This window comes from Anolis sagrei, chromosome 13 (genome assembly GCF_037176765.1).
Source record: "Anolis sagrei isolate rAnoSag1 chromosome 13, rAnoSag1.mat, whole genome shotgun sequence".
Taxonomy (NCBI): Eukaryota; Metazoa; Chordata; class Lepidosauria; order Squamata; family Dactyloidae; genus Anolis; species Anolis sagrei.
This window is the reverse complement of record NC_090033.1, coordinates 3,559,850-3,577,826: the sequence shown is the minus strand read 5'-3', so window position 1 is coordinate 3,577,826 and position 17,977 is coordinate 3,559,850. Positions and strand designations below refer to the sequence as shown.

Sequence of the window (17,977 nt, the reverse complement as noted above, 5' to 3'; positions counted from 1 at the left end):
CTTCCACATGTGTAGGAGTTGTAGTTACAGAGATGTATAGTTCACCTGGAATCTAAGAGCAATCTGAACCCCACCAACGATGGATTTGGAACTAAACTGGCACACAGAATCCCCCATGACCAACGAAACATACTGGAAGTCTTTGGACAAATCCTGATATGCGGGATGTATTTTCATTCACTGGACCAAAATTGGCACAAATACCCGATATGCCCACATTTGAAGATTCTTGGGGTTGGCGTGATGGTGTTGTTTATTTTGCCATTTGGAAGTTGTAGTTGACCTACAATCAAAGAGCATCTTGCACTCCACCAACAATGCAGTTGAAACAAACTTAGCAAACAGAACTCCCATGACCAACAGAAAATACTGGAAGGGTTTGGTGGGTATTGACCTTGATTTGGGGGAGTTGTAGTTCACCTACATTCAGAGAGCATTGTGGACTCAAACAATGATGGATCTGGACCAAACTAGGCATGAATACTCAATATGCCCAAATATGAACACTGGTGGAGTTTGGGGAAAATAGACCTTGACATTTGGGAGTTGTAGTTGCTGGGATTTATAGTTCATCTACAATCAAAGAGCATTCTGGACTCCACCAATGATGGAACTGAACCAAACTTTGGGGAAAAAGAACTCCCATGACCAACAGAAAATACTGGAAGGGTTTGGTGGGCATTGACCTTGAGTTTGGGAGTTGTAGTTCACCTACATCTAGAGAACACTGCGGACTCCAACAATGATAGATGTGGATCAAACTTGGCACGGATACTCAATATGCCCAAATGTGAACACATGGAGTTTGGGGAAAATAGACACTGATGAGTTGTAGGAGTTGTAGTTACTGGGATTTATAGTTCTCCTACAACCAATGAGCAGCTGAACTCCACCAACGATGGAGTCCCTCTACGGAGATTGAGAAGATTGGGATATAAACGTTTTCAATAAATAAATAGGGCCAAACTTCCCACACAGAACCCCCATGCCTTGAAGGGACTCGCTGGTGTTAGCCTCCCTCCAGCTTCGCACGCTCTCCCTTCCCGCATTGACATGTGCTGAGCACGCCTGCTCTCCCCTCCCTGCTTGAAGTCTCAGAAACAGCCTTCCCCTTGGCTGGGAGGCCTGCCAATCACAGCAGGAGGAGGGCTTTTGGTGGGACAAAAAAGAAGAGAAGGACAGGCAGAGAGATCTTCAGCCTTCTTTGCCAAAGGGGTTCCTCAAAGCATGCGAAATATTTTCCGATGGTCTTTGGCAACCCCTCTGAAACCCCCCTCGCCCAGGCCGAGAAACACTGGATTTATTTATTTATTTATTTCAGTTTTCTATACCGAGCTTCTCAACCTCATTGAGGGACTCAGCCCGGTTTCCAGCCATAAAATAACATACACACTCATTAAAATATCATATATCACAATTACAAAAACAACTTTAAAAACACTATATATAAGACTACAGTGGTCAGTCGTCCTATTAAGATGGATCTACATCAACTTCCATCCTGGGTCCTATGGTGTTTTCCGTGTCTGGTAAACTGTACCACATAAGACATGTGCTGAGCACGCCTGCTCTCCCCACCCCGCTTGAAATCTCAGAAACAACCCAACTCCTAAAGGGACGAAACCTCTTGTTTTTTGCCGATATTGTTGTATTCTTGTTCATAATATCATTATATTCTGCATCAATAGGAGCCTAGTGTCTAGATCTAGGGAAGTCATGCTCCCCATGCTCTATTCTGCCTTGGTTAGACCACACCTGGAATATTGTGTCCAATTCTGGGCACCACAATTCAAGAGAGATATTGACAAGCGGGAATGTGTCCAGAGGAGGGCGACTAAAATGATCAAGGGTCTGGAGAACAAGCCCTATGAGGAGCGGCTTAGGGAACTGGGCATGTTTAGCCTGAAGAAGAGAAGGCTGAGAGGAGATATGATAGCCATGTATAAATAGGTGAGAGGAAGCCACAGGGAGGAGGAGGGAGCAAGCTTGTTTTCTGCTTCCTTGGAGACTAGGAGAACAAGCCCTATGAGGAGCAGCTTAAGGAGCTGAGCATGTTTAGCCTGAAGAAGAGAAGGCAGAGAGGAGATATGATAGCCATGTATAAATATGTGAGAGGAAGCCAAAGGGAAGAGGAGGGAGCAAGCTTGTTTTCTGCTTCCTTGGAGACTAGGAGAACAAGCCCTATGAGGAGCGGCTTAAGGAGCTGGGCATGTTTAGCCTGAAGAAGAGAAGGCTGAGAGGAGATATGATAGCCATGTATAAATATGTGAGAGGAAGCCACAGGGAGGAGGAGGGAGCAAGCTTGTTTTCTGCTTCCTTGGAGACTAGGAGAACAAGCCCTATGAGGAGCGGCTTAAGGAGCTGGGCATGTTTAGCCTGAAGAAGAGAAGGCTGAGAGGAGATATGATAGCCATGTATAAATATGTGAGAGGAAGCCACAGGGAAGAGGAGGGAGCAAGCTTGTTCTCTGCTTCCCTGGAGACTAGGACGCAAGGGAACAATGGCTTCAAACTACAAGAGAGGAGATTCCATCTGAACATGAGGAAGAACTTCCTGACTGTGAGAGCCGTTCAGCAGTGGAACTCTCTGTCCCGGAGTGTGGTGGAGGCTCCTTCTTTGGAAGCTTTGAAACAGAGGCTGGATGGCCATCTGTCAGGGGTGATTTGAATGCAATATTCCTGCTTCTTGGCAGAATGGGGTTGGACTGGATGGCCCAGGAAGTCTCTTTCAACTCTTTGATTCTATGATTCTATGATTCTGTTTATTTAAGAAGACGGCGAGAAAAAATATTTTTTCCCCCACCTGAGATACAAAACTTTTGCAAACACAACGCCTACCGCAGTGAAACAAACAAGACTGGTCTTACTGTGCCGCTCTCACCTACCTGCGTGGAAGTAGGGGCTCATGGTGTACGGGAACCCAAAGGGCAGCGGTTGAGGTGGCGGCAGTGGCGCCGGCGGGAGGTATTTGCCCTCCGTTTTGTTGATGACGGGACCCAGGAGATGGCTGGGTGACTCGGCATTGGAGGAGCTCCCCGGCGCATTCTGGCTGGCGGAGAGTTCGCTCAGTTCTTTGGTGCCGTCGCAGGATTTGGCCACATCTTTGCACTCTTTCAGCTCGCTGGCTGAGACACTACTCTCAGCCTTCAGGCCGTCCGGTTTCTCCTCGTTCGCGTCGGCGTCGCTCTCCGAGTCCTTCATCTCTTCGTCGTTGCCGTCGGGCGGGCGGTTTTCGCACAGCTCTTTGGATTCGCCTTGTCCCGGTGTCTCGGCACGGTGGTGCGCGGACTTCCGGCTCGCCCTCCGGCTCCCCTGCTCCTTCGGCGGGGTGGTGGGCGCGCTAGGCACCCCGTGGTGGTTGAGCGACAACAGCGGAGCGTTGTTGTGCCGCAGCACCAGCATGGCGTTCCTGCGGGAGAGCTCGTCCCTGAGCGGGTGCCCCTCGGGGATGTCGTGGACGTTGCGCAAAGCCGGGTGGTCCGGCGGCAAGCCCGGGTGCAAGCTCATGGGGTCGCCGGCCAGTAGCCGTTGCCGATGGAGGTTTTCCAGTTCCTTCTGGCGAATGATCTCCGCTGACATCTCGAGCCTGAGTAATGAGAAAGTCACACTTGGAAACGGTGCCGAGAGATGTGAACTCAAGGCCAGATTCACTGCACAGCTTGAGACATTTTGCTTTTTCCTGACCACTGTGCCCTCTTCAGGGCTGTTGTGTAGCAGACGTAAACACCGTGAGTGCTGGGAAGCAGTTATGCCAGGCATAGGCAAACTTACTTGGGGGGCCACATGCATGCTGGAGTGGGGTGGTGGGCCAGGAATGGGGGGTTCTCCCCAAGTCCCCTCCCTAGACTTTCCTGTCCTTCCTCTTCTCTTTCGGAAAGTTAGGAAATGTTTGGATCCCAAAAGGGTTGGCCTTTTGGGATCTGACTTCCTGACATGATGTCCATGAAGTGTCTGAGTGTGTTCGGTGTGTGGGAATGGGGACCCGACATTAGCCAGGAAGGATAGGGTGTAGTTTGGGGAAAATAGGAACACTGGTGTAGTTTGGGGGAAACAGACCTTGACATTTGGGAGTTGTAGTTGGTCAGGATAGGAGAGAAAAGGTGTCTCCATTAGACCCTGTTTTGCCTACTCCTGACATAGAATCCTAGAATTGGAAGAGACCCCCAAGGGCCATCCAGTCCAGCCCCCTGCCATGCAAGGAGGTACAATCAAAGCACTCCCAGTAGATAGCCTCTGTGGAAAAGCCTCCAGAGAAAGAGACTCCACCACATCCCCCAGGAGGAAGGAAAAAGGGAAGGAAGGGAATGGAGAAAGAGTGGAAAAAAGAAGGAAGAAAAGACAAAAATGGAAGGAAGGATAGAGAAAAAGAAGGAAGTAGGGATTAAAGGAAAAGAATGAAAGGGTGGGAAGGAAGGAGAGAGGGAAGAGAGGGAGGGAAGGAGGAGGAAAAGAGAAGGAAGGAAAGAACAGAGAAGGAAGGAAGGAAGGAGAAAGAGAGATTGAGAAAAAAGGAGGGAAGGAAGGACAAAAGGATGGAAGGAGGAAGGAAATACAACAGGAAAGGAAGGGAGAAAGAGAGGGAAGGAGAAGGAAAGAGAGAAGGAAGGAAGGACAAAAGCGTGGGAGGGAGGAAAGAGAGAAGGAAGAAAAGACAACTGGGAAGGCAGGAAGAACAGAGAAAGAGAAAAGAAGGGAGGAAAGAGGGAAGGAAGGAAGGACAAAAAGGTGGGAGGGAGGGAAGGAGGAAGGGAAAGAGAGGTAAGGAAGGAGAAAGACAGAGGGAAATAGGGAGGAAAGAGGGAAGGAAAGAAGGACAAAAGGCTGGGAGGGAGAGAAGGAGGAAAGAAAGAAAGAGAGAAGGAAGCAAAGACAACAGGGAAGTCAGGAAGAAAGGAGAAAGAGGGAAGGAGGAAGGAAAGAGAAGGAAGGAAAGACAACAAGGAGGGAAGAGAAAGAGAGAGGGAGAGAGGAAAGGGAAGGAAGGACAAAAGGCTGGAATGGAGGGACAGACACCTCAATCTATGCTAAGAGTCGTGCCATCACCGCTCAAGTAGATATCAGACACCCCAACCTATGCTGACGATCGTGCCACCACCACTCAAGCAGGGATCAGACACTCCAATCTATGCTGATGATCGTGCCATCACTGCTCAAGCAGGGACCAGACACCCAACCTATGCTGCCAGAACCCACAGCAACTCCTGACTTGGTTTTGAAAACTTCCTTTTCTAAAAGGAATTAGCCTGAGTCCTCTTTCCTATCCCACAACTGGCCATTTCCTCCTCTTCCTGCTTCCATTTAGGGAGGGGGCCAAGCCGGCGCCTGGTGCGGGAGATGGCTAGAGGGGAAAGCCAGCCAAACCACAACGCTTCCCCAAACGCCCACCTCCCAGGCAGCCTTCCCAATTTTCCCATTATCGTCATTCTGTTCCAACGGCTCCCCCCCCCCCCCCCCGCCGTCCGAGAGAGAGCCGGAGAGAGCCGTTGGAACAGAATGACGATAATGTGTCTGGCACAGCCTCCGGCTCTTTGGCTCAATGAAGCATGCCAGCTAATCTCTCCTCCTCAACGGAGATATGAGCGAAGGGACAAAGTCAGAGCCAAGCGCCGGCTGGCTCGGTGGGGAGAGGAAGGCCGGGCCCCTTCCCCTCGGCAAGGGGGACGTTGGGAAGCATCATTCTCACCTGGCAAGGTTCTGTTTCCTCAGCATCTCCTGCTGCCGGGCAAACATCTCTGCTTGGGCCGGTTGGAGGAATCCGTAACCTGAAGCGGGAAGGGAAAGCAGTCGGGAAATTGGTCCCTAAATATAATGGCACTCCTCTTTTGAGCCTCTCTGGAAGTCGTAAGGACTGGTGGGCTCGGGGAGGATTGATTTTGTCATTTGGGAGTTGTAGTTGCTGGGATTTATCGTTCACCTACAATCAAAGAGCACTCTGGACTCCACCAACGATAGAATTGAGCCAAACTTGGCACACAGAACTCATGCCAAGTTTGGTTCAGTTCCAAGGTTACAGAACTTTTCTGTGACCAAAAGAAAATACTGGAAAGGTTTGGTGGGCATTGACCTTGAGTTTGGGAGTTGTAGTTCACCTACATCCAGAGAACACTGTGGGCTCAAACAACGATGGATCTGGACCAAACTTGGCACAGATACTCAATATGCCCAATACTCAATATGCCCAATACAGCCCGAACAACAACCCAAGCTCCACTGCTGAATAGTTCTCGCAGTCAGGAAGTTCTGACTTCCTGACATGATGTCCATGAAGTGTCTGAGTGTGTTCGGTGTGCGGGAACGGGGACCCGATATTAGCCAGGTAAGGATAGGGTGTAGTTTGGGGAAAATAGGAACACTGGTGTAGTTTGGGGAAAATAGACCTTGACATTTGGGAGTTGTCGTTGCTGGGATTTATAGTTCACCTACAATCAAAGGGTTTGGTGGGCATTGACCTCGAGTTTTGGAGTTGGAGTTCACCTACATCCAGAGAACACTGTGGACTCAAACAATGATAGATCTGGGCCACACTTGGCAATATGCCCAAATGGGAACACTAATGGAGTTTGGGGAAAATAGACCTTGACATTTGTGAGCTGTAGTTGCTGGGAACGAAATCACACCAAATCTGGCAACAAAATGTCTCACAACACAAGGAGTGACCATCACTCAAAAAATTATGATTTTTTTTCATTTGGGAGTTGCAGTTTCTGGGATTTATAGTTCACCTAAGATCAAAGAGCATTTTGAACTCCACCAACGGTGGAATTGAACCAAACTTGGCACACAAAACTCCCATGACCAACAGAAAATACTGGAAGGGTTTGGTGGGCATTGAAGTTGAGTTTGGGAGTTGTAGTTCACCTACATCCAGAGAGCACAGTGGACTCCAACAATGATAGATCTGGACCAAACTTGGCACGGATACTCAATATGCCCAAATGGGAACACTGGTGGAGTTTGGGGAAAATAGAGCTTGACCTTTCAGAGATGTAGTTGCTGGGATTTATAGTTCACCTACAATGAAAGAGCATTCTGAATCTCACCAATGATAGAATTGAGCCAAATTTTCCACACAGAACCCTCATGCCTTGAAGGGACTCACTTGCGCGAGCCTCCCTCCAACCTCGCATGCTCTCCCTTGCCTGCACTGACATGTGCTGAGCACGCCTGCTCTCCCCTCCCCATTTGGAGTCTCCGAAACAGCCCTCCTCTTGGTTGAGAGACTGGCCAATCACGATTTGCTGTCTGTTTCCAAAAAGGAAGAGGAGGACAGGCGGAGAGATCTTCAGCCTTCCCCGCCAAAAGAGTTCCCAAGACCATCAGAAATATGTGTTTTGTGATGGTCTTTGGCGATCTCTCTGAAATCCCCTCGTGATCCCCAGGTTGAGAAACCCTGCCCTATTCAGCCCACTTACCTGGCGTCTGGCACAAAGCTGAGGGCACCCCTAAGAAAGGGGGTCTCAAATGGGGTCCTAATGCAATGTGAGGAGCGTTCTGTGGTGACAGGAGCGGAGGCGGATGGGACATCTCCCTAGAGGGGAAACAAAACAAGGTTACCGAACCCGCAAAACAGAAGAAGAGGCTGAGAAATGCAAAATACAGCCCCAAAAACAACCCAAGCTCCACTGCTGAATGTTCTGACTTCCTGCCATGATGTCCATGAAGTGTCTGTGTGTGTTCGGTGTGCGGGAATGGGGACCTGACATTAGCCAGGTAAGGATAGCGTTAGGGTTAGGGTTGGAAGAGACCTCGTGGGCCATCCAGTCCAACCCCATTCTGCCAAGAAGCAGGAAAATTGCCCCTGACAGATGGCCATCCAGCCTCTGTTTCAATGCCACCAAATGAGGAACCTCCACCACACTCCAAGTCAGAGAGTTCCCCTGCTGAACAACTCTCACAGTCAGGAAGTTCTTCCCAATCATAGAGTTGGAAGAGACCTTGTGGATTGCAACATTCGCACTTGCTTCAACTTGCCTAGTTTCCCCACTTGACCAATTTCCAACAGACCTCACAGCCTCTGAAATGCCTGCCACAGATGTGGGTGAAACGTCAGGAGAGAGTGCTTCTGGAACATGGCCTTACAGCCCGAAAAACAACCCAAGCTCCCACCAAATGAGGAGCCTCCACCACACTCCAGGGCAGAGAGTTCCACTGCTGAACAGCTCTCATAGTCAGGAAGTTCTTCCTCATGTTCAGGTGGAATCTCCTTTCTTTCCTGTCATTTGTTCCATTGCGTCGTAGTCTCCAGGGCAGCAGAAAACAAGCTCCCTATGTATTGTCGAAGACGTCACATCCTCTGCCATAGATGCAGGCGAAACGTCAGGAGAAAATGCTTCTAGAACATGGCCTTACAGCCTGAAAAACAACCCAAGCTCCCTATGTCTTCCCCTCACATATTTATGCATCATGTCTCCTCTCAGCCTTCTCTTTTGCATGCCCAGTTCTTTAAGCCGCTCCTCATAAGGCTTGTTCTCCAGAGCCATCTAACTTAATCTCAGGTAACGCCTCCTCCTTCTCCTTCTGGCCCAAGCAAGAGGATGATAATAACACATCACTCGATTGCACTATGTCTCTCCTACCCTCCTGGATGCTGGAAGAGCCCATTGGCTTGACATACCTAACGATTCCCGGAACTATGTTACGTCTCCCTTAAGCATATAAAACACATGTACGGGATTAATGTGGGAGCTAATTATTCTCCCCGCCAACTCTTTTGGAAATGGGAAACCTTTGCAGCATACGAATGGCGGGAGATCTCCAGTCCTGACAATTTAGAGAAGCAGCCAGGCAGAGTTGGATCCCTCGCGGGTTGCCTTCAGAGCACTCTCCGGGGAGCCATTGGGCTTGAAGGCTGGATGAACACCAGGGAAACATTCCCTTCGCCAACAAGACAGCAAAGAGGAAAATAATACTATGGTTTTCTGTGGGCAAGCAGATGGGGGCTACTGGGTGGCAGATGCTCTGTATCGGAAACTAGAGCTGATGTGGTCCATGAAACGTCTGTGTGTGTTCGGTGTGCGGGAATGGGGACCCGACATTAGCCAGGTAAGGCTAGGGTTAGAGTTGGAAGAGACCTCACGGGCCATCCAGTCCAACCCCATTCTACCAAGAAGCAGGAAAATTGCATTCAAAGCACCCCTGACAGATGGCCATCCAGCCTCTGCTTCAAAGCCTCCAAAGGAGGAGCCTCCACCACACTCCAGGGCAGAGAGTTCCACTGCTGAACAGCTCTCACAGTCAGAAAGTTCGTCCTCATGTCCATGAAATGTCTGTATGTGTTCGGTGTGCGGGAATGGGGACCTGACATTAGCCAGGTATGGCTAGGGTTAGGGTCAGGGTTGGAAGAGACCTCATGGGGCATCCAGTCCAACCCCATTCTGCCAAGAAGCAGGAAAATTGCATTCAAAGCACCCCTGACAGAAGGCCATCCAGCCTCTGTTTCAAAGCCTCCAAAGAAGGAGCCTCCACCACACTCCAGGGCAGAGAGTTCCACTGCTGAATGGCTCTCACAGTCAGGAAGTTCTTCCGCATGTCCATGAAACGTCTGTATGTGTTCGGTGTGCGGGAATGGGGACCCGACATTAACCAGGTAAGGTTAAGTTTAGGGTCAGGGTTGGAAGAGACCTCATGGGCCATCCAGTCCAACCCTATTCTGCCAAGAAGCAGGAAAATTGCATTCAAAGCACCCCTGACAGATGGCCACCCAACCTCTGTTTCAAAGCCTCCAAAGAAAGAGCCTCCACCACACTCCAGGGCAGAGAGAGTGCTGAACAGCTCTCACAATCAGAAAGTTCTTCCTCATGTCCATGAAATGTCTGTATGTGTTCGGTGTGCGGGAATGGGGACCCGACATTAGGCAGGTAAGGCTAGGGTTAGGGTTGGAAGAGAACTCATGGCCATCCAATCCAACCCCATTCTGCCAAGAAGCAGGAAAATTGTACTCAACACTCCCCTGGCAGATGGCCATCCAAGCTCTGTTTCAAAGCCTCCAAAGCCCTGGCCTTGTCTTACTCAACCACCAAGTATGCCTGCCCTGTTTGGCATAGGTCTGCCCACGCAAAGCAATGTGAATGTAGCATTGAATGAAACATGCAGATTGCAGAATAATCACAGGATGTCTTAAACCTACACCTGTTGATAAACGCTACAAGCTAGCTGGCATTGCCCTCCCTGATGTGCAACGCGAAGTTGCTGCTAAATGTGAGAGAAATAAGGTTGGACAACGTGAAAGCCCCCCACTGCATGGCTACCAGCCTCCTCCTAGTAGACTCAAATCAAGGAAAAGCTTTATGAGAACTACTACTCCCCTTGGACAAAACATGCAGAATAATCACAGGATGTCTTAAACCTACACCTGTTGAGAAACTCTACAAGCTAGTTGGCATTGCCCCCCCCCCCCCGCTCCCCCGATATGTGATGGGAAGTTGTTGCTAAACGTGAGAGAAATAAGTTTGAACCCTGTGAAAGCCCCCCACTACATGGCTACCAGCCTCCTCCCAGTAGACTCCAATCAAGGAAAAGCTTTACGAGAACTGCCACTCCTCTTGGCGTCCCCCCAGCAACAGCAAGGGTCTCCCTCTGGGCAGTTAAACTAGGAAATCCCAATTGGATGGTCCCCCACGAGAGAGGGTCTTCTTCCCCAAAGAATGGGCAACTTGGAAGTCCCTGAACAGACTCAGAAGCGGAGTGGGCAGATCAAAAGACAACCTGGCAAAAAAAAGAATCCCACACCTTGTGTGACTGTGGAGCAGAACAGACAACTCCGCATCTGTATGCTTGTCCACTATGCCCTGCCTCATGCACAGAGGAAAAATTGTTGGAGGCTGCAGACAATGCCTTTGCTGTTGCCCGTTTTTGGTCAAAAGATATTTAGCCAACTGCACTCCTTCTATTTTTATCAGTTTTATGCTAATTTATCCAATGCTTTTGATACGAAATAAATAACCCAACTTAAACAGAACGTTGGATGAGCGAAGGTCGGATAAGCGAGACTCTGCTGTCATCAGACAATGCTGTTGCCGCTGCCCGTTTTTGGTCAAAAGATATTTAGCCAACTGCACTCCTTCTATTTTTTTCAGTTTTATGCTAATTTATGCAATGCTTTTGATACGAAATAAATAACCCAACTTAAACAGAACGTTGGATGAGCGAAGGTCGGATAAGCGAGACTCTGCTGTCATCAGACAATGCTGTTGCCGCTGCCCGTTTTTGGTCAAAAGATATTTAGCCAACTGCACTCCTTCTATTTTTATCAGTTTTATGCTAATTTATGCAATGCTTTTGATACGAAATAAATAACCCAACACAAACAGAACATTGGATGAGCGAAGGTTGGATAAGCGAGACTCTGCTGTCATCAGACAATGCTGTTGCCGTTGCCCGTTTTTGGTCAAAAGATATTTAGCCAACTGCACTCTTTCTATTTTTATCAGTTTTGTGCTAATTTATCCAATGCTTTTGATACGAAATAAATAACCCAACTTAAACAGAACGTTGGATGAGCGAAGGTCGGATAAGCGAGACTCTGCTGTCATCAGACAATGCTGTTGCCGTTGCCCGTTTTTGGTCAAAAGATATTTAGCCGACTGCACTCTTTCTATTTTTATCAGTTTTGTGCTAATTTATGCAATGCTTTTGATATGAAATCAATAACCCAACTTAAACAGAACGTTGGATGAGCGAAGGTCGGATAAGCGAGACTCTGCTGTCATCAGACAATGCTGTTGCCGTTGCCCGTTTTTGGTCAAAAGATATTTAGCCAACTGCACTCTTTCTATTTTTATCAGTTTTATGCTAATTTATGCAATGCTTTTGATACGAAATAGATAACCCAACTTAAACAGAACGTTGGATGAGCGAAGGTCGGATAAGCGAGACTCTACTGTCATCCTGAACCTGGAGAACACCACATAGTGCAAAACTTTCCGCTGCACAAAACCGTTCAAATAAATACATAAATATGTAATGCACACAGGCAAAGAGAAAAGGAGGGTTATGCCAAAAGAGTGGGAGAATTTTATTTTGGAGGCGAATCCGCAGCGAAGAGGAAGGCAGAATAATTGAGTGGATTATGCATTTCTCCCCGGAGGAGACCCCCGCTCGCTCCCATCTGTCCCTCGCCCCACTTGTTCACCCCGCCTGGCCTCCTCCCTCGCTTGTCCCCCCGCTGTCCTTTGCTGCCATGCCACGGCCGCCCCCGGCTTTCTTCGGCTCCCCTCCCTCCTCTTCCTCCCCTCTAAACTAATTGCACAGCTCTGGGTGTCTGGAGGAGAGCCACGGATCGATCCGTCGCTGTTGAAATGTTAATGCTAATCGTATAACCGCTCCGCCAGCGCCTCGCACTTCAGTGGCAGCGCCAATTAATCTCAGGTAACGCAGCGCATGACCTTCGGGGCTCAGTGCCGGGGCAGCAGCCAAGCGATGCTTATGTAATTACACCATGAAGTGTGTAATCACCTGCCCTAATCCCCCAGGCCTCACAATTAGCCGGGGCCTCGGTCGCCGGGCTGCCAAGTGCGCGCCGCCACTCCGGACGGCCACAGCCGAGCCAGAGCGGATGAATAACGGACAATTAAAGCGCCGCGGCGGGGGCCGGGAGGGGGCCCCGCTCGATCGTAATTAGCCGTAATCATGGGGAGACGGGGCCTGGCAGGCGCGGCGCGCGTTTTATAAGAAGCAATTTAGGAAATCAAGTGGCGTTTAACCGTTCGGTGGCCAAGCGGGGCACGCTGCCCCTTCCCTGACCTCCCATAAATGGATGTCCTGCTGTCGAACGGGGAAAGGCCAAGGACAAGGGCACCCTTCTTCTCCCAGTCCCACCTCCGTGGACAGCGTGTTCCCTTCCCTTCATCGCATCTCCCTTTGGCAATAGGTCAAGGGTGGCACCACAGACCTTGCGAGACTGCAACTCCCACTAGCCATGGCCATCCTAAGCAGAAGTTGCTTGCAATATCTAAGGAGTCAGCTGAAATCATATTATGGCCCTAAAAGAATATACTTCAGTATAAGCCTAACACCCCCCTCGGCTTATAGTCAAGTGGGGGTCCTGCTGGGACCCTCTCACCAGGACCCTCACGTCTCATGCCTTCCCACCAGGACCCTCACGTCTCTGCACAGCAACCCAGCAGGGTCACTGTGCCGAGAGGAGAGGAGAAGCTGTGCACCGTCCACTCCTCTTGCTGTGCCGAGAGAGGAGGAGAGGCTGCGCACCTTCCTTTCCTTTCTTTCACGCCTTACTCTTCTCTCACTGTGCCAACGAGAAGAGAGGAAGGCACAAGAGAGAGGACAGGAAGGCACACAGCCTCTCCTCTCCTCTAGACACAGTGAGAGAAGAGTAAGGTGTGAGAGAGGAAAGGAAGGTGCGCAACCTCTCCTACCCTTTCAGCACAGCAAGCGGAGAGGAAGGTGTGAGATAAAGGACAGGAAGGTGTGCACATTCCTTTCCTTTCTTTCACACCTTACTCTTCTCTTGCTGTGCCAAGAGGAGAGGAGAGGCTACATGCCTTCCTGTCCTCTCTTGTGCCTTCCTCTCCTCTCACTGTGCCGAGAGGGGAGGAGAGGCTCTGCACCTTCCTGTCCTTTATCTCACACCTTCCTCTCCTCTCGCTGTGCTGAGAGGATAGGAGAAGTTGCGCACCTTCCTTTCCTCTCTCTCATGCTTTACTCTTCTCTCACTGTGCCTAGAGGAGAGGAGAGGCTGTGTGCCTTCCTGTCCTCTCTTGTGCCTTCCTCTCCTCTCACTGTGCCAAGAGGGGAGGGGAGGCTGTGCAACTTGCTATCCTTTCTCCTGCGCCTTCCTCTCCACTTGCTGTACTGCGAGGGTAGGAGAGGTTGCGCACCTTCCTTTCCTCTCTCTCACGCCTTACTCTTCTCTTGCTGTGCCTAGAGGAGAGGCGAGGCTGTGTGCCTTCCTGTCCTCTCTCTTGTGCCTTCCTCTCTTCTCGTTGTGCCAAGAAGGGAGGAGATGCTGCATACCTTCCTGTCCTCTCTCTTGTGCCTTTTCTCTCGCTGTGCCAAGAGGGAAGGAGAGGCTGCACACCTTCCTGTCCTCTCCCTTGCACTTTCCTCTTTTCTTGCTGTGCTGGGAGGGGAGTAGAGGCTGTGCATTTTCCTGTCCTCTCTCTCTCATGACTTCATCTCTATTCACTGTGCCGAGAGGGAAGGAGCGGCTGCATTTCTTCTTGTCCTCTTTTACATGCCTTCCTCTCCTCTCGCTGTGCTGAGAGGGGAAGAGAGGGTGCACACCTTCCTGTCTTCTCTCTCGTGCCTTCCTCTCCTCTCGCTGTGCCGGGAGGGGAGGAGAGACTGTGCATCTTCCTGTCCTCTCTTGCGTGCCTTCCTCTCCTCTTGCTGTACCAAGAGGGGAGGGGTGGCTGCGCACATTCCTGTCCTCTCCCTTGCACTTTCCTCTCTTCTTGCTGTGCTGAGAGGGGAGGAGAGGCTGTGCGTCTTCCTGTCCTCTCTCTCGCTGTGCCAAGAGGGGAGGGGAGGCTGCGCACCTTCCTGTCCTCTGTCTCATGCTTTCCTCTCCTCTCACTGTGCCAAGAGGGGAGGAGGGGCTGCGCACCTTCTTGTCCTCTCTTTCACGTGCCTTCCTCTCCTCTCACTGTGCCGAATAGTATGATAATAATAATATCTCTATATAATATAATACAATATAATATAATAATATATAATATAATATATAATAATATCTCTAATACAATACAATACGATATAATATTATTAAAATATATAAAAATATAATAATATATAATAGAGAGAGCGCTGAGGGGAAGAAGGGCAGGGAAGGGCAGGGAAGGATGTATTATGCAGTGGTTCCTTTTTCTACTTCCTTCCCTGCACACATTGTTTGGAAACGTTAAAGAGGACATGCACAACAGTGGCAGGACTATTCTGGGACTATTCTGGGAGTTGTAGTCCCCAAAGGTAATTTTTTTTGCATATGTTGAAGGGGGGAAATGCAAGATTGCTGAAAACGAAATGACTTTCCTGAAAAATATTAGCATGCATTAAGATAAGGGGAGGTAAACATCTATGGTAAGATTCTCGCGCTTGAAAACGTATGGCCAAACATCTCTGAAACGTCCAAAAGCAGGTGCCCACCTCCTTCGCCCACCCTCGCCTTGCCCAAAAGCAGCATAAATCATGCAAAGTGGCCAGCACGGCAGAATAAATAATGCAAAATAAGAGTGATTATGCAAATCTGCTCCATTTCCATAATTTATACAGGATGGCGGACTACAGGTCTCCCTCGGAGCAGAATACAAGGCGGGCACAGAGCGTCAGACTAATGATGCAGCTCTGGATTCAGACCGGAACACACTGCTGTGCGAAGGTGGTGTGTCTGGTTCCGATTTTACACTGAGATCTAGAACCTTGGTGTCATGCTTGGGTTGGAAACCAGGATCCAAGTCGCCATTCAGCCATTAATCCCTTTGGATGGTCTTCTGTGAATCACACTTTTTCTGTTGGTCATGGGGGTTCTGTGTGAGACATTTGGCCCAATTCTATCGTTGGTAGGGTTCAGAACGCTCTCTGATTGTAGGTGAACTATAAATCCCAGCAACTACAACTCTCAAATGTCAACGTCTATTTTCCCCCAAACTCCACCAGTGTTCACATTTGGGCATATCGCGTATTCATGCCAAGTTTGGTCCAGATCCATCATTATTTCAGTACTCTGGCTGTAGGTGAACTACAACTCCCAAACTCAAGGTCAATTCCATCGTTAGTGGAGTTCAGAATGTTGCTGGGATTTATAGATTTAAGAATGCTCCCAAGTATCACGGTCTATTCTACTCAAACTCCACCAGTGTTCACATTTCGGCATATTGAGTATCCGTGTTAAGTTTGGTCCAGATCCATCATTGTTTGAGTCCACAGTGCTATGTGGATGTAGGTGAACTACAACTCCCAAACTCAATGTCAGTGCTCACCAAACTCTCCCAGTCAAGGTCTATTTTCCTCAAACTCCACGACTGTTCACATTGGGCATATTGAGTATGCGTGCCAAGTTTGGTCCAGATCCATCATTGTTTGAGTCCACAGTGAACTACAACTCCAAAACTCAAGGTCAATGTCCACCAAACCCTTCCAGTATTTTTTCATGGAGTTCTGTGACCAAGTTTCGTTCAAGTCCACCGTTGGTGGAGTTCAGAATGCTCTTTGATTGTAGGTGAACTATAAATCCCAGCAACTACAACTCCCAAATGAGAAAATCAATTCCCCCCAATCCCACCAGAAGTCAAATTTGTGCCAAATTTGGTCCAGTGAATGAAAATACATCCTGCATATCTGATATTTACATGACAATTCATAACAGGAGCAAGATGACAGTTATGAAGCAGAAACGAAAATAATGTTACGGTTGGGGAGTCATCACAACCTGAGAAACCGTATTAAGGGGTCACCGTATTAGGAAGGTTGGGAGACACTGCCTTGGAGAATCATCTGTGGAAGTCCACATCTCAAAACCTTGGAGTTCACCTTGGAGTTCACTGTGGACTCAAACAATGATGGATCTGGACCAAACTTGGCACGCATACTCAATATGCCCAATGTGAACAGTTCTGTTTATGAGCAAGGAGACACTTTGGTCTTATGGTTGGGGGTCACCACTACTTGAGGAACTGTATTAAGGGGTCGCGGCATTAGGAAGGTTGAGAACCACTGCCTTAGAGGATCATCTGTGGAAGTCCACATCTCAAAGCCTTGGAGTCCTCGAGTCCCAGTTCTGTTTATGAGCAAGGAGACACTTTGGTCTTATGGTTGGGGGTCACCACAACAGGAGGAACTGTATTAAGGGGTCGCGGCATTAGGAAGGTTGAGAAACACTGCCTTAGAGGATCATCTGTGGAAGTCTACATCTCAAAGTCTTGGAGTCCTCGAGTCCAAGTTCTGTTTATGAGCAAGGAGACAGTTTGGTCTTATGGTTGGGGGTCACCACAACAGGAGGAACTGTATTAAGGGGTCGCGGCATTAGGAAGGTTGAGAAACACTGCCTTAGCGGATCATCTGTGGAAGTCCACATCTCAAAGCTTTGGAGTCCTCGAGTCCCAGTTGTGTTTATGTGCAAGAAGACACTTTGGTCTTATGGTTGGGGGTCACCACTCCTTTAGGAACTGTATTAAGGGGTCGCGGCATTAGGAAGGTTGAGAAACACTGCCGTAGAGGATCATTTGTGGAAGTCCACATCTCAAAACCTTGGAGTCCTCGAGTCCCAGTTCTCTTTACGAGCAAGGAGACACTTTGGTCTTATGGTTGGGGGTCACCACAAGATGAGGAACTGTATTAAGGTGTTGTGGCATTAGGAAGGTTGAGAACCACTGCCTTAGAGGATCATCTGTGGGAAGTCCACATCTCAAAGCCTTGGAGTCCTCGGGTCCCAGTTCTATTTACGAGCAAGGAGACACTTTGGTCTTATGGTTGGGGGTCACCACAACACGAGGAACTGTATTAAGGGGTCACGGCATTAGGAAGGTTGAGAAACACTGCCTTGGAGGATCATCTGTGGGAAGGCCACATCTCAAAGCCTTGGAGTCCTCGAGTCCCAGTTCTGTTTACGAGCAAGGAGACACTTTGGTCTTATGGTTGGGGGTCACCACAAGATGAGGAACTGTATTAAGGGGTCGAGGCATTAAGAAAGTTGAGAAACACTGCCTTAGAGGATCATCTGTGGGAAGTCCACATCTCAAAGCCTTGGAGTCCTCGAGTCCCAGTTCTGTTTATGAGCAAGGAGACACTTTGGTCTTATGGTTGGGGGTCACCACTACTTGAGGAACTGTATTAAGGTGTTGTGGCATTAGGAAGGTTGAGAAACACTGCCTTGGAGGATCATTTGTGGAAGGCCACATCTTAAAGCCTTGGAGTCCTCGAGTCCCAGTTCTGTTTACGAGCAAGGATGGTCCTAACTGTAGTTTTGGACTACTTGGATTGCCAGAAGGTGGTGGATTCCTTCTTGAAGGCCAGTAGAAAACATC

The 17,977-nt window shown here is 49.1% G+C and overlaps 1 protein-coding gene across 10 annotated transcripts in view; it reads right to left on the bottom strand.

Moving 5' to 3' along the window:
* The window catches only part of SAMD11 (sterile alpha motif domain containing 11), a 231,996-nt gene that overhangs the window by 22,625 nt on the left and 191,394 nt on the right, over window positions 1-17,977 (bottom strand). For all 10 annotated transcript variants that reach the window (XM_060758988.2, XM_060758987.2, XM_060758989.2 and 7 more), the window contains 3 exons: window positions 7,412-7,527; window positions 5,683-5,761; window positions 2,885-3,585 (listed from right to left, as the gene is read on the bottom strand). In XM_060758988.2, coding sequence (XP_060614971.2) covers window positions 2,885-3,585; window positions 5,683-5,761; window positions 7,412-7,527 — 896 coding nt within the window. The remainder of the gene's footprint in view (window positions 1-2,884; window positions 3,586-5,682; window positions 5,762-7,411; window positions 7,528-17,977) is intronic.